Source organism: Ptychodera flava, chromosome 8, assembly GCF_041260155.1.
Source record: "Ptychodera flava strain L36383 chromosome 8, AS_Pfla_20210202, whole genome shotgun sequence".
Lineage (NCBI taxonomy): Eukaryota > Metazoa > Hemichordata > Enteropneusta > Ptychoderidae > Ptychodera > Ptychodera flava.
The window spans coordinates 43,950,510-43,966,404 of NC_091935.1; the positions used below are offsets into that span (position 1 = coordinate 43,950,510).

A 15,895-nucleotide genomic window follows, 5' to 3' on the forward strand; every position below is an offset into this window, starting at 1 on the left:
AACTCAAACATCCTTGAACCGATTTGGTTCAAACTTGGCACAAAGGCAAAGCACAATGGCATACATATGCATGTATCAATTAAAGGTCTGGTGAAATGGTCCCGTTCATGTGACTGAATATCTTCCAGGGGGACAATACTATTACACTCGCAACATAATTGCAACCTAAAAGTACGCGCAAGTGTTAATTTTTTTGATATTTCTATGCGCAGCTTTCATGGGGTCATTTTGCGACACTCAGGTCACGCCCGCAGCGGGGATCATGGTTGGCCGTCTGTGACGTCACAGGTGTGTTCATTTACATCGAATAGCGGTCCAACGCCGCCTTATCTCTGCCCGGTATCCGCTAACAAAACAGCCTCAGTGTTCGTACCATACCCCGTGCTGCCCATTCGCCACGTTCGTTCGCCAATGCGAATCGAAATCCGAAGTGGCGAAAAAAATCGATCCTAATTCGCCACAGTGGCGAAACTGGTTTTTGTTTAAAAAATATGGTAAAATAAAGAAAAAACGTGGATTTTTAGTCTTTTGTTTAATCTGTGCTTCTCTCTCGGCGATTCACAAAAACTGTGTCTACTTCCGTATTATTGCGTTCTTTCCGTCGTACATATTTGCAATCGAGCCAAGTCTCGCGAGAGATTTGACGTCATTTAGTCTAGTGTACAACATGCATAAATGGCTCTCGCGAGAATTGAAACTTGATACACGCAATCGAGCCCTCGCAATAAATTTGACGTAATTTTGTCTAGTGTACAGCTAGCCCTGCGTACGATGCTGTGTGTTCCGCTACAGCTTATAATCGCCCCGCTCACCACATTTAGCTGTAGCGGAACACACAGCATCGTACGCAGGGCTATTGTACAGCAGGCGTAGGAACGCTCGCTCGCGAGAATTGAAACTTTTGCTATACATAGCAGACATACGCATTTTAATCGAGGCAACAAGGTTCGGTGTTGCAGTTGATTTACATTGCGGTCTAGATGTTCTGTGTTGTGCATTTTAATTCCATGTTGAGGGTCGATTTGCATCGCGGTCCAGTCCTCATGATCCGGTATTCCCCGTTGTATCAGGGAGGACTCTACCTCCATGATTTGTATCGCGATCTCTACGTTCTGTGTTGTTGTTCGTTTTAATGGTAGTCTCAACGTTCAGTGTTGCTGTTCATGCAGCTGATTTGCATCGCGGTCCCAACCTTCCGTGTTGTAGTTCATTTTAATCACTGTCCCATTTACGGTTTAAGTTACTGTCGATTTGCATTACGGTCCCAACCTTCTGTGTAGCGAGTAGCGAGGCAGGCTCAGCCGAGGGACCGTGGCCGATCGTACGAACCAGAAGAGACAAGCACATTATGGTTCAAACACTCAACACTGAAAAAGTTTACAGTTGAGCCGTTCATGCTCTTGCCGCTGTCACAGCCACCAAAAGAACAACGTCTTCCCATAGTGAAGGAGGACACTGTCCTGATCATGTAAGCGGAAACCCTAGAAGTTACCCCCCGTGGGGAGCTTACGGAGGTGTGAAATACTTACTTCCCGTTATGAGATACGGAGTCGGGCAAACTTCGGAAAGCCGAAAAAAGTCGACTGGAGAGGCTCGGGGGACACGCCCACATTGCATTTTTCTTTTGCCATATTTCATAATCACGCGCGCTAAACGAAAAAAGAAATGAATGTAACTGTTTTATAGACCATCAACTGTATTTCTGTGATTTTGCAACATGGGCATTTCACCAGACCTTTAAGCTTGCGATAGGATCCAATATGGCTGCAGAACTGCCATTTTGTATGAATTTTGCATGTCTTTGAACTGTAATTCAAAGGTCATTACACCCATTTTGTCCAAACTTGGCACAAAGATCAAGCACTATGGCATACATATACATGTCAATTTACTTTGTGACATGTTCCAATATGGCTGCCAGATTGTCATTTTTTTCCAATATCGCTGTCAAATGGTCATTTTTGGATTTTTTCATGTCTTTGAGGCTTAATCATATGCAAATATTCTTTAACCGATGTTGTTGAGACTTGGTACAAAGATAAAGTACTATGGCATACATATGCATGTCTACTAATTTTGTGCTATGATCCATATGGTCATAGACAGCCATTTGATTTCAATTTTGGTGTGATTTTTTTATGTCTTTGAAACATAAACATAGGTCACTGTCCCTCGATGGACTGATTTTGTTCAAACGTGATACGAAGATAAAATACTATGGCTGCATTCTTGTGCACATTAATTTGTTTCATTATATGATCGGAAATGGCTGATTACAACAACATACCCGATCCCATACCATTTCAAAAATTCCACCAAACCATGTGTATAGTATGTGCCATCATGACACTGGAGGCAGTAAGGGCATCGTTATGTGTGATGTAATCAAAAGTTCCTTGAGTGGTCATTACCGGCAGAGATGAGTCATTTATTGAACGTTCCTCAGATTACTTTATTATGCAAGTCACAGGCCTGATGTACCCGTTGCATCAATGTCATTCCACAGCTACCTAGACCACAGCTACCTAGACACCAAAGATTATAACAAAATGGACAAGCGGGGACTGTGTCATCAACGATGACTTGTTTTTAATATTATTGGACATTTTAGGAGATTTTTGTTTAAATCTTGTTTTGTATTTTTATTGAATGCAATACTTTTTATTGTTTTACTTGATGTAAAGCGCTTTTGAATATTTTATTGTAGAAAAAGCGCTATAGAAATATATGAAACATTAAACATTAAACATTACATTTTCACCAATATGGAGCTCATTCTTGGCCATTAAGACTAATCTGTATTGCAGTTACAATTTTTAATCAAAGACCCAATTAATGAACAGGAATCTATCCTCGCTCTCTGAGGACCTGTAATTGAATTACCAATTGACAAGTGGGGATTATGTCATTAACAATGACTTGTACTTTATTGTGATGCTGGTTGCTGGTACTTTGTTGCTTGTCCCACAGTCTATCCTGTGCTTGTCCTTAATGTTGCATCCACTACACTGTTTTGACTTTAGCTTTATTTATGAATCTGATTTCAGAAGTAACACTATGTTTGATTTACATATCATGCATATCAATTAGGACAATTGACGTCATTCGTCCCTTGTCAACAGTATTTAAATACCTCTGCTGGCTTCAGAGGCTTAATCGACCCAACCTAGCCTGGTGCCTGCAGGTGTCCTGCAGAAGTAGAAAATGTTGCGTATAATGTAACAAAACAACCCCCGAGGAAACTTGGTGTGAGGGGCTTGATATACAGTACCAGAATCACATAACTTGTAACCGCATTTTGCGGTATGCGGCAAACATGCGGTAACTGTGCGGTAGCATTGTTCTCTCCCGCAAGGTCTGCGGTATCTATTGTTTCATGCCCACTTCCCATTGTTTTATTGCCGCAAACACTGCGGCAACGCGTTTGCGGGAACTCACTGATGCCTCAAAACATGCGGCAACAGCATGCGGCAACACACTGACAACTCAAATGCTGCGGTAACACCTAGTTGCGATCGCATTCTATTGTTCTAAATGTTGAAACTTGTGCGGCAACTGAATGATTGACAGCTTCAAAACCACAGCTGAAGAAATTGCAACTCTGTAGGCCTACTACAAACCAAATATAAATGCAAATTTGAACTTCACGGAGTGGTCAGCTGTAGGTATACACAGCAAGACAGGAAAGGTGGCAACTTAGCATGCTATTCACAGTAATTGAGCACCAAATCGCCAAAATTGTAAAGGGAAATATAAATCATGTCTTTCTCTTTGGTATACAACACAATAAATAGCCTATCACTGTAAAATATTTCTCTGGCTGGGTGGGCCGGGTGCGGTATGTTGCGAGTTTGAATCCGATCGATAATTTAATAAATTTCTTAAATAAAGATGACATCGCTGATCTGAGAGAGACGTGATGTCGAAGAGAAACTTATTCGATGATTGTGACCATCAGGTGAGTCACGGTCCGGTGGTAAGTTGATGCCACAACACATCGCAGAAGACATGTTTTCTATTTTTCAATGCAAGAAGTGAATGCCGGTGAACTCGGAACTGATCACTGATCTGTACCAGTTGGTATATGCTCAAATACAGTTTTAAAATTTCCACAAGTACGATCCACGACTAAAAATGCAGAATTTTTGTTGAAATAAAGCTTTCCTCATTTTCACTCATAAATTATCGTCAACCGATCATGACACCCGTTCCATAGCTTCATGTTTGTATCATGCGAGGAGGTGAAAAATGACCATGTACTCCCTTGTGACCGCGTCAAAGTTTGTGGAGATAATGTAGGATTAGTGCTATAAAGCCTTCAATGACAGTAAATTGCGAACAATAATTCTACAGACGCATTTATTTCTCTTCGGACGGGTGAAACCTCAGGCACCCATGCGCTGCGTAATCTGCTTGATCGATCGTGAAACCATGGAGGTAGAAGCTTCCTACCTCCATGGTGAAACTAACAGGGAGTCTGTAAATACAACTGGTCATCATTGTAGTGCTCCTATTTAACATCGTTTGTCCTAACTTTTGTCACTGTCATTCAACAATCTGTGGAGAGACTGTGCTCTAATACTATAGAAAGATACTGCCATGGTAATATTTAGAACTGTCGTATCTCCTTATGTTTCCCGGTCGGACAAAGACGCCTCTATGACAGTACGGTCAGATAAGTCCCCGCAACCTAGTATAGAAAGAATTGTAGTCTATACACAACGATGTGCGCTGTGGCATAGGTAGTTACCCATGTTTGCGCTTTGAAATGCCCGATCGGACAGGTTTCGCAGTTTACGGTATCGAGACCATCTTTGTTCATAGACCTTAAAAACAGATCCGTTTTTAAAGTCTATGCTTTTTACTATGGGAAATAGATATTTTGGCAATTTTACTGTGAATAAGTGGCGACTTTTACCTGTATGCAATAGACCTTGGTGTTCCGTTAACGGCAATCGAGGGCTGGGTACATACTGAGCCAAAAAAAAGCAGTCTTGGATTTTAAAATCGCTTTTGTTTTCGCACAACGAGCCTTCAAAGCGTCAACTTGACGAGTTTTGCATAAATTATCAGCCCTTGTTCACGCTTGTCAAGCTGCAAGCTGTATCTTCACTTCCAGGCTTTTACCGGAAGTTAAACTGGCTCCCAGTCCCCTGGCTTTTCTCGGAAGCTAAGTTCCAAAAAGTCATGGTAACTGCATAGCTGGCCAAGCCAGGCGATCATCCCGCGATCAATCCCAACTGCCCTACAACTTAGCCCGACGGTCTACTGATATTTAATCCTTCAAATTTACTATATGTTTTGATATGCCCACAGACTTGGAGCCGGTCTAACTGGAAGTTTGAGAAACGGTCTTTCAGACTAATATATTCATTACAGGTGAAAAATCTGGCGCCAGAATTGAAAAAGTTAGTGTTACTTTCGCCGAATAACAGTGTACACGACCCTTATCTCCTTGTAATAACCCCACATCAGTTGAATTTTTTTGGATTGTTTGTCTTTTTTCGAGATTAAATTCAAACTGTAATTTCTTAGAACTACGTTTTCTTCACCCCAGAATTGCATACGTTCTTTGAATTCGGGCTTGTAAACCCTGAAGATCTCTGCGTCGAATATTTAAGCTAATGCTAAGCAGACTTAGAAATAATAGTTTAATGGCCGGTCTGTACGCTTCTTTACAACGATTATCGTGAACTCACCAAATGTTGCAAAGTCAGCCGTGATTCCAGTCTCATCTGTCCCGTGTGAATGGGGGTTCAGTACCCAAAACACGATTAAAAACATCGAAACGTAATTATCTGAGTGAAGATGCCGTAAATGATCTGATAGTTATAACCATGGAAGGCCCAAAACTTTACGCATTTAACTTCAGAGCAGGGACGATAGAGTTCAGGCAGCAAAGAGATCGTCGGAAGTTGTAATCTAAATGTAATTAGTCAGAAACGAATACCGTCGTCAGAGAATAGAACAGAAGAGTATTAAAGATTGTAAAACTCGTCCAAAAAATTGTCACTGCTGATGTTTATTGAACATTTATTCATTGACTTTTGAACTAGTTTTCGATATGGCGTATACAGCTGTTTTATAAGTGATTACATGTAGTTGTACGCATTTTTGATACATTTTACGCGAATAATAAAAACATTTGCGTACAGCCTTACGCAGGTTTGAATATCCTAACGGAAGCTCTGTAAAAACCATTTATTATCCCTCGTAGAATCAATAGGAAATAACACAGCAAAAATAATTTACTAAATTACTGATCGATTTTATGGAAGACAATTCACGCGAGACAGTTTGCTGCTTGGAGACTGCTTCAAAGCACAGGTAGATTGTGAAATTTTCTAGGGTCCCGACATCGTCAAAAGTTCACTCCTAAGCTGTTCAATGCTGTATATCACTAATACATGTAAAATACTCAAACAAGTCGGACTTTACTCATGTGAAAATCACTGTCAAAGTGGCCGGGATTACATGCGATAAGTGACATGTCCACATCGCGACCAGCCGCTCGATAGAACGCGCCTGGGAAGTTGACTTGTATGTTTCCTAAAAAGTAGTCTTTGCACACATAGGGAACCGGCTGGGGATATTCATCGTCGTAATAAATGTGCCTCTTTACGGCAGTAGCTCAGCCCTACCCGTTTTGGCGTAGGTCAGCGGAGCAGAAATTATGCTGTGGCTCGCGAGAATGGGGATATGGCGATTTGACGAAGTAGCTACAGGCCCAGTCTGGCATGTTTATGGAAACATCGTGTGGGCATGGCACTTAGAAATCTACGTGGGACATTCATGCCACGCTGCTTATTACAGTGAACAAGGAAAGACAAGATTTTACAGTCATAGTCTTTTCGAAATTGTTTCAGAGCGGTCGGGTCGCCGATTACACATCGCTATTACACGTGTACATGTTACATAAGTGAACAACTCACGTACCAGACTTGTTGCAAAGCATCCGGCCCTGACTATCTTTCAGGAGGGGGCGTTCACTTTATCTCGTAATAATAATTAAAGAATGAAAAAATATGGACAAGGTATGGTCTTTTCAAGTTTTAGTATAGAACTGATCAAAATCCTATGAATTGCATTGTCACTGCGATTTGCGGTTGAATTTCTTTGTGACTTGGCAACGGCATTTTTGCATACCCCTGCTTTTTACCACTTCCTGAAAATGGTATCACCCATCCAACGCTATATGTACGTGTATCGATCATTATAAAAAGAGAGCGCATAGAAAAAAACGACGCTCGCGGTCATGGGTTCAAGGACATTCACAAGGAGACATCCTCTTCGAGTCTGTCACGGATATTTTACTAGTTTTGAAAACTTATAAAAGCCAGTGTTCGAAATTCGTGGGCATTGCAACCACCCACCAGGACAGGTAACTTGAAAAAGTTGTCTTCCCGGGTAAAACTAACTCGTTCTGAGATTATTATACCTCGCAGATCAAATGTAGTAAAATTTAAAATACAAAACAAATAAAACTACCAGCAACAGACACTGTGCTCTCCATTGGTTTTATGTTCTGTTAGAAAAATTACAAATTTGGGTAAAAAAATAAACAGTGAGCACCAAATAAATCCAAGAGAATGGTGCCCCGTCAATTTATTACATTTTAAACCACGTGTCCTTTCTACTCAGGTCTTGAACGGGAGCGCTAGCGACAAGGAAATGAGAATCAACTTACATCTCAATAAAATTTGTTTGAAAACCTAGAACTTGCATGTTTTCCTTTACTTTTTTCACGTACGACTTTGCTCCTATGTCAACGTGATGGTACGCTAGTTTATATCTTATATCACGGGTGGAGGGACTGTGGTTATATGAGTCCGTACCAGCTAAGTCAACGGTAATAATGTTGTAGAAAATCGCAAGTGATTTCATCGGCGAACTGATTTTGCTTATAATTCCGTTTTATTTGTCAGTGAAAAGATCTGACTTGATGTTTCCGAGGTAGCCGAATTGGCGTACTATCTTACCGAGGCGCTCCAGTGTCCGTTTTTAAAATTATCTGAGCGCTCACGCATGCACTGTGTTCAGAGAAGTATTACACAGTGGGACTAAACTGGTCACTAAAACGCTGGATATTCATTCTCTGTGTGGAACAAAAAACTAAATAATTAAATTTAACAACCGACATGTCATTATGTTGAAAAATCCAGTTCCGAAAATGAGCAATATCGCGGAAGTATTGATACCGTCATCAACTACGCAACCTGTCAGATCGGGCATTTATAGAAGCAAACATGGCTGCTACGCTCAGAAGTAAGCTTATTAGCTTGTGTCTACCGGTATTTCGTTGCCGCTACGCAAGACGCAGCAGTGTAAAATACAATTATGGGCTTCGGCAAACGGAGGCAGGTGTATGATCGTGCTGCCGTAAGGTGACTCTATCCGACCGGGGAAAGATTACGAGATACGACAGTTTTAATATTACAATCGAGGTACACCTCTATTATATTACGAAGCACCGTTGCGTCTCTCTCCATGTGTTCGTTAAGGGACGGGTTGTCAATGTTAGTTCAAAGTAAAGAAATTCTGGTGTGAGAAAGTCATGTCGATGCGATGTGCAGTGATGTTTTTAAAGACCTAAACTGAGCAAGCTCCAGAGATAAATCTAAGATTAATTGTGCCCCTGAAGTATGTACGATTGCGTCGTTGTGTGCATTGTTACGTTGTACATGATTTTTGTGTATTCGTTTCGGGAATTATCAAAATCGGGAATGGAATATGCATGGTCATGAATGTCCGAGGCAGCTCATGAATGTGCACTTATAAAAGTACATGAACATTTGTTCTCCCAATCACATGAAGGCGCGACTTTGCACAATTTTTAAATATCGGATATTTACAATCTAGTACCAAAGTTTGACATATCGACGTTTTCGGGACTGCGGTGAGATTTCACCACCTCACAGTTCTGGCCAAACCCGACTTCCAAGGACTGACTCTAGTTTCGATATTAGACGACGCTAGATTCTGTCAAATCGCAAGTAAATATCCGATATATATCGGAGATTTAAGCCCTTTATAGAGCTAGCTAAGCCAATCTAACTTCGATATTGTATAGTCTAGTAGCCGTAAATATAGGATATCATATAAAAGTGCAATGTCGCGGTGTCCTCCCCAATCAATCTAATTGTTTAACAGCATGTACAATACTGCATTACCAGTAGAATTACGACATTGTCTTCGCTGTAACGTTTGCCGACAGTGACAAGGATAAGTTATCTCCGTCCGAGTGTAAGAGCACTATGTCATTGTCACGTACTGTAAAGTGACAATGACATGATACATGTCAAGCAACTGACAAGGCAACCTTTTCAGAATACATTCTTCTACAAAATTCAGAGTATGTTGCGTCACCACTGAAAGCGTTGTTGACAGCCAACACGAGATTACATATCCATCGAAATTGCCTTGGTTAAAATCGAACAGCAAAGTGGCGTAAAACCTACCTATGGTTGATTCCGCCAAAGGTAAATTTCGTTAACGTTCACATTACAATGAAATGCTTCTGTCATGATCTCAAACAAGGGAAAAGGAAGAAGATTTAAACCTCTTTTGGTGAGTCATTTTTAGCGGATTCATTTTAGAAGAAATATTTATCACTGCAGTTATTTTCGAAATTACTTTAATCACGGTCCTCCACAAGTTGTGGAGGGACCTAGCCCTGCGTACCGTGCTGTGTGTTTCGGGCGTTCCGAAACACACAGCACGGTACGCAGGGCTATGGAGGGACCGTGCTTTAATCGACAATATTGCCACTTTAATGACAACGTTATGTGATCAAGGTCATGCAGAGTCCAAAGGTCATGGGGGCCATGCTTTTGCAATGACGATGCGATCTACACTTTCTCGATAATTTCGCGGGTTATTTATCTTACTTCTCGCCAACTTTTTTCGACCTAACACGGTCCCTCCACGTGGAGGGACCGTGGACCTAACCATATGACATGCATTGCATGTACAACTATCGCGTTATTTTACTCGAATGAGAATGAAATTGTTGGGTTTTTAACAATACCGTAGCCGCTACGTGCTACCTCTCTCCATATGGTGCGGAATAAATGTGACTGTGAGACCGTATTTAGTATCGATTCGGCCCCTTGACAATCATCTGCTCGACAATTAAGCCGCGAACGAGTAACAACTTACAACTGCGTAGATATGGGGTTTTTTTTTCGTAAAACGAACTCATCAACTAATCACTCCGTTTTATTGTGTGGTGTTTATCTAAGGCATAACGCAACTTCGGAATGATTATAAAGAAAGGAAAGACGAAAAATACAAGATCTGGGTTTTCGTAATTGATTTTATTCCCATGATAGCTGTTATTTCTTGGTCTTTTCATTATATGCCTGTGTAAAAAGGACGAAAGTGGTTAAAACAATAATACAGTGATCGAATAATAATGTATTTAATAAAAGTTTGTTGCCAGACTTCGAACTCGCATTTGTGATTTCATTCAGAATTAACAACGCAACTCTGAAATTGCCGAGCCATTCCCTCTATGTTTGGAAGTTCCCTTTTAAACATTTCGTTGGTATTGCAATGAATGATAAAGAAGACGTAAAATGTCGTTTGTGGACATGACATGCTCATCGAAATTGCAGGAAAGCTGGATAAAGCCTGCCTATGGTTGATTTCCGCCAGAGCAGAGGTAAATTTCGATTGGATTCAAACATGAATTCCATTTATACCTGTCTGGTTATTGTACTCAAATGGGAATTAAATCGTTACCTTTTTAACAATAGCTGATACATGTAACCTCCCCGAACGGTGCGGGATAAACGTGAGACCGTATTTAGTATCGATTCGGCCCCTTGACCATCATCTGCTTGACATCTATGCCACGAACGAGAAACACTTACAACTGCGTAGACATGAGTTTTTCGTAACAACGTACTCATCAACTAATCACTCTGTTTTATTGTGTCGCGTTCATCTAACGCATGACGCAACCTCAGAACATCATGAAAAAGGGAAAAGACGAAAAATAAAAGATCTGGGTTTTCGTAGTAAATTTATTTCCTATGCGAGCTGTCGTTTCGTGGTGTTTTTTAATCCTATGCCTATGTAAAAAGGACGCAAGGGTGAAACAGTAATACAGTAATCGGGCAATAATACATATGCATACAGTGTAATAAAACAGATTGTTGCCAAACTGAAAGCTCGCAGATACATGAATGAACAGTGTTTCTGTTCATTTTGTCAACAATACCACAACTGTACATGCTACTTCCGGTATTAGCAATTACTTCGTGGCATCGGGCCAGACCATTCGATAATGATTTTCTCGTGGACATGCACAGTGAACAACGCATGGTCAACTCGATATCGATAATGCAATGAGTTTAGCTGGGCAGTTTTGGAGCAACAACATATAATCAATTGTTCTTTTCTCCAAATGTTTGCACTATTAAACATTGACTGGGCAAAAAGTTGCTACATTTTATGATAGTAGACGAAAGGAATTGGAGCGTCAAGAACGTGACAAAAACGCGAGGTAATAGGAGTATTGTATGTACATTACGAAGGGCACTTTTGACAATCTTTCCATTGTGAGATGAGCTGCAAGGGTCGTGTTTTCGGCGCGTCTCGGATGCGTCTTGAACGCGTCTAAATGCTATCAAAAACCAGCCGAGTCTGAATGCAAGTTTTGCTGTATACTGTACATTACCGTACACTTACAAAGAGTACAAAGGAAAAAAATGCAAGAAATGCTTTCAGGTACCCAACTTTGCCGAGATCGCTATGGTGAAAACTTGTGATCGTGATCGTAAACTCAGAGGGCGGGGCAAAAGCAAACCTTCACAAAAGGTCTGTGCGGCAACCAACTTGGGGTCATTAACACCTCGTCAATTGCCGCAATACCGCACGTTCTTTTGTTGTACTTGTCGCAACTGCTGCGGGAACTATTGTTCACTTACCGCATTTACGGCAATCGAGGACAAAGAAAATCAACAGCTAACAAAAGAGGTGTTACCGCGAAGTTACCGCACCAGCAGGTAGGCCAACAGCGCGGTAAAAGCTACAAGTTATGTGATTCTGGTACTGTAGACGCTTTAAGGCATACTGTTTGACTAAGTAATGTGCAAATTTGTGGAGTGTATTAACTCAGAAATGTATTAACAATGTTTTCAGAATCTTACTTGGTATCAAACATCATCTAAGTATTTCTGAAACATTTGTGAGCAATCATATTTTTACATTTGGTAGCCAACAACACATGGTCTGTTCTAAGTTCTAATGTTAGAATGAATGAAATCACCAATACCTTGATTTGAGCAGCTCTATCTATGGATGTCTTTTGGAGCTAGACTTTCAGACTTTTTATGTTTAATTTTAATTTTATGTGGACATTTGTTGTTTTGTCTCATGTTTTTGATTTAAGCAAGTTCTCAAAATAAAGATTATATATGATAATTTTCAAAGAAAATTCGTAAACCTGAGGAAAACCTTTGCCAAGTTAAACAAAGGAAAAAAAATTACAGCACAAAAGAGCATAATTTCACTGACTTAAATAGCAAATGCAATTAGTGCATTACTCAACAAAGTTCTGTAACTTCATGATGTATTTTTGAAAATTTACAGGGCCTTGCATTTTTTCAGAAGTATTTGGACACAAGAGGAAACTGTCAAGAGGCTTACTATAATGTTGGCAGAGCATTTCATCAATTAGGTAAGAAACCTCTGATCCAGTAATTGGAAGAAACTGTTTTGAATGGTGAATTATTACAATTGCTCAATTTTATGTCAAAATTACTTATTACAATAATCTTTTGAAGCTATAGAGATCAGACTTTTATCTTTTAGCTACGTGGCTGTATGTAACAATGTTATCTATGTTTGTATATTTGTATGTACATCGGTGCATTGCACAAACTATAGATTCCATGCTACATGTACCATCGCAGTACTTATAGCCGATGATTTTTTCGTTTCATACCCTTTATTCCTCAGGTCTTGTTCATCTGGCAGTTCACTTCTACAAGAGGGCTCTTTCATCTCACATGGTTAAAGAAAGCAGATACTTGTTTGATCTTACAGGAGAGATAGCATATAATTTGTCATTAATTTATCAGAATGGTGGTTCACAAGACTTAGCACGAGAACTTCTTCTACAGCACTGTGTCATCTAAATGGAAATCATCACTAGGAGAAGACTTTCAATTGTGTTGCAACTAATTGATGACCAGTAGTGGCCATGTTTTGCTTTATTTTAAATAATACCCCCTTTCTATGCTGCATGTTTTTTAAATCACTGTTTTCTGTATTGAGCAAACTTAGTATGATGAGAAAATCAGATTTCGTAGGTCTACACAAGATATGACATGACGATCAATAACATTTGTTATGTGCACCAGAAACTCGTCCGAGTATAAGCCCCTGCTCGTGTATAAGCCCCCCTACTGATTTCAGAGGATTTTAGAAAATGCATTACATCCGTGTATAAGCCCCTACTCTAGTGTAACTCAAATACAGAAAGGTTAGGAGAGTATATTTGGTCATTTAACTTGGTAAAATTACTTCTAGTTAATAAAGAAACTATTAAAAGATGTTAAAACAATGGGAAACTGGAGTTTCCTTGACAGCATCGTAAGGAAAATGACACGTTTTCCCACTACTATCTTGATTCTTTGATCCTGCTCACCCCCATCGCCTAAATAGAATAGTCTCACTCACGTCAGCCATTGTTTATTGTCATTCACGGCCACTATGTTTTCATTCTCTAAACAAGCCGTTTCTTTTGTTTGAAGCAATTATCCTTTCATTTGTGAAGACTTTTCCTGGTGACTATTACGATTTTCACTGCTTAGTGGTGTTGTTTTCACAAGATGTAGACAGTTTGATACCGGAATATTGAGGTGCCTTTCCGTGTAGGCAATGCGTGCCTGTTCACATTACTATATATTGATCAGCAGCATACATGACGTCTTTGTATACCACACGAACATGCTACGGCTTCTGAAAACGCTGAGTGTGTAAGCGTGTTGGAATTTTCGAAGCATTTTTTCTCGTTTTATTTGGCAAATTATCAGCAAATACCTCAATACTTCAAGTTACATCTTTCTTCTCAATCGTTTCCTGGAGTGTCAAAGTCATACGAACGAAAATGAGTGAAAAATTTCGATGCAAAAATCGTGCATCGGCGAGAGCGGCGGCCATGTTTTCAACGTGCTATTTTTAGACCACTGAGCCTGTGTATACACAGCGTACTATCGCGTTTGAGCCCAAGCGTAAAGAGACTGAAAGTATTCATAGATAGATAGCCCATGATTCGACCTTTATTTTCATGTTTTTCGTTTGAATTTTGGCCAAATAGTCGCTTTTTTAGCGAGTTTTGAATTTTTTTAAAGCCTCTAAAAACATTAAAATGACTTTTAATTAACAAACGAAATAAAAAAATAAGAAATTTAATTAATTACCTACAAAATAAAAATATTTTTGACAAGCTGAATCATGCAGCTCAAAAGCGAACGATCATCATTTTGGACCAGTGTGAGCGATTTTCGCGGGGATTCCCCAGATCTGCCATTCATAGCTGCGGCGCTCGAAAACGCAGTCAGTTTCTGTGAAACGGGATGAAATTTTCTCTCAGCTAGGCGTTTCTAGTTACTCTTTAGAAATGTAACTTATTTATCAGTTGTTGTTTTACCGTTTCATGACACACTTTTTTGATTCAATCACTTGTTGACCTGAAAAACAACGATATTTAGTACTCTTTTTCTACAGACCTTAGTAAGTAGCTGCCGGTACGGCTGTCAAAATATAGCTGCCGGTACGGCTGTCAAAATACAATAGTTTTCAAAGAACATTTTGAGTTAACTTTGTAAATGAACATTCTGAACCATAGTGTAATGTTATGCTTGGAATTTTGTTGCCTTTGAGATTAATTCGTAAATATTTTTATAATGATAGTTTAAGTTACATTATTTTTTGTGTTCCTTTCCATTATCAAACATCGACAAGAATGAAACTACATGTTACTTTCCGGTTTTGTAATAGGTTTAGAAAAAAATAAGTTGATTTCTTTTGATCCTGTCTACATATTGGTATTTTTTCCTGGTTGAAAGTTACTAATATCCTTGATCCTCAGTCTCTACAATCTTAGGAAAAAATGAAACTATTGATTTAATAAAAGAAACTTTATTGTGACACAGTTCAGTCATTTTCATTACTCTGAAGTTCAAAATTCAGTGTGCTATACTCCTTTCTTGGCAGTGCTGAACTCTTCTGTAGTAGTATCTGCAATTGAAGATTACTTCACAACAGTTTCAAATTCCATTTACTTTCAATTTGATTTTTTCCAACAACAAAAAAATATTGTGGATCATGGTAATATTAAAACCTCACATATTCTAATGGTACAGTAATATCTAATTATATAATTGAGGCGTTAATAAAAAACAACAAGCGACCTAGCGGCCGATATAGCTCCGCTGTGTTTATGAAGAGAATAACTATTTTTGACACATGTTGATGAAGAAGGAGGAAATCTTTGATAGCTCAATGCAGTGGCCAGAAAAAAGTGGCTAAAATAAGCTGCAAAAATACACAATTGAAGATTTCATCATACTTTGAATATATCACATCGGATCATCCCTAGGAACATGTCAACCAAAGCTATCTGATGAGTAGTGTTTTGAGAATAAAATTTTCTGACCAAAAATGGCAACAATTGCCCCCAAAATAAAAATTGCAGATTTCATCATAATTTCAAAAGATCAAATTTAGTTCATCTATAGAAACCTGTATACCAAATTTCAAAGCTGTTAGACCAGTACTTTTTGAGAAACACATATTTTGACCAAAAATGGGAAAAATTGCCTCAAAATTCAAAATTGCAGATTTCATCATTATTTCAATAAATATCATTTAGTTCATCTAT

At 39.3% G+C, this 15,895-nt stretch overlaps 1 protein-coding gene across 6 annotated transcripts in view; it reads left to right on the plus strand.

The window, feature by feature from the left end:
* LOC139139392 (general transcription factor 3C polypeptide 3-like) overlaps window positions 1-15,162 on the plus strand; it is a 500,706-nt gene extending 485,544 nt beyond the window's left edge. For 2 of the 6 annotated variants that reach the window (XM_070708296.1, XM_070708298.1), the window contains 2 exons: window positions 12,598-12,685; window positions 12,967-15,162. In XM_070708296.1, the coding sequence (XP_070564397.1) occupies window positions 12,598-12,685; window positions 12,967-13,145 (267 nt within the window). In that variant the 3' untranslated portion in view covers window positions 13,146-15,162. Of the gene's footprint in view, window positions 1-12,597; window positions 12,686-12,966 lie in introns of those variants that run through there. The other 4 variants (XM_070708295.1, XM_070708297.1, XM_070708299.1 and 1 more) reach the window with 3 other exon arrangements.
* Window positions 15,163-15,895: the final 733 nt, after the last annotated feature.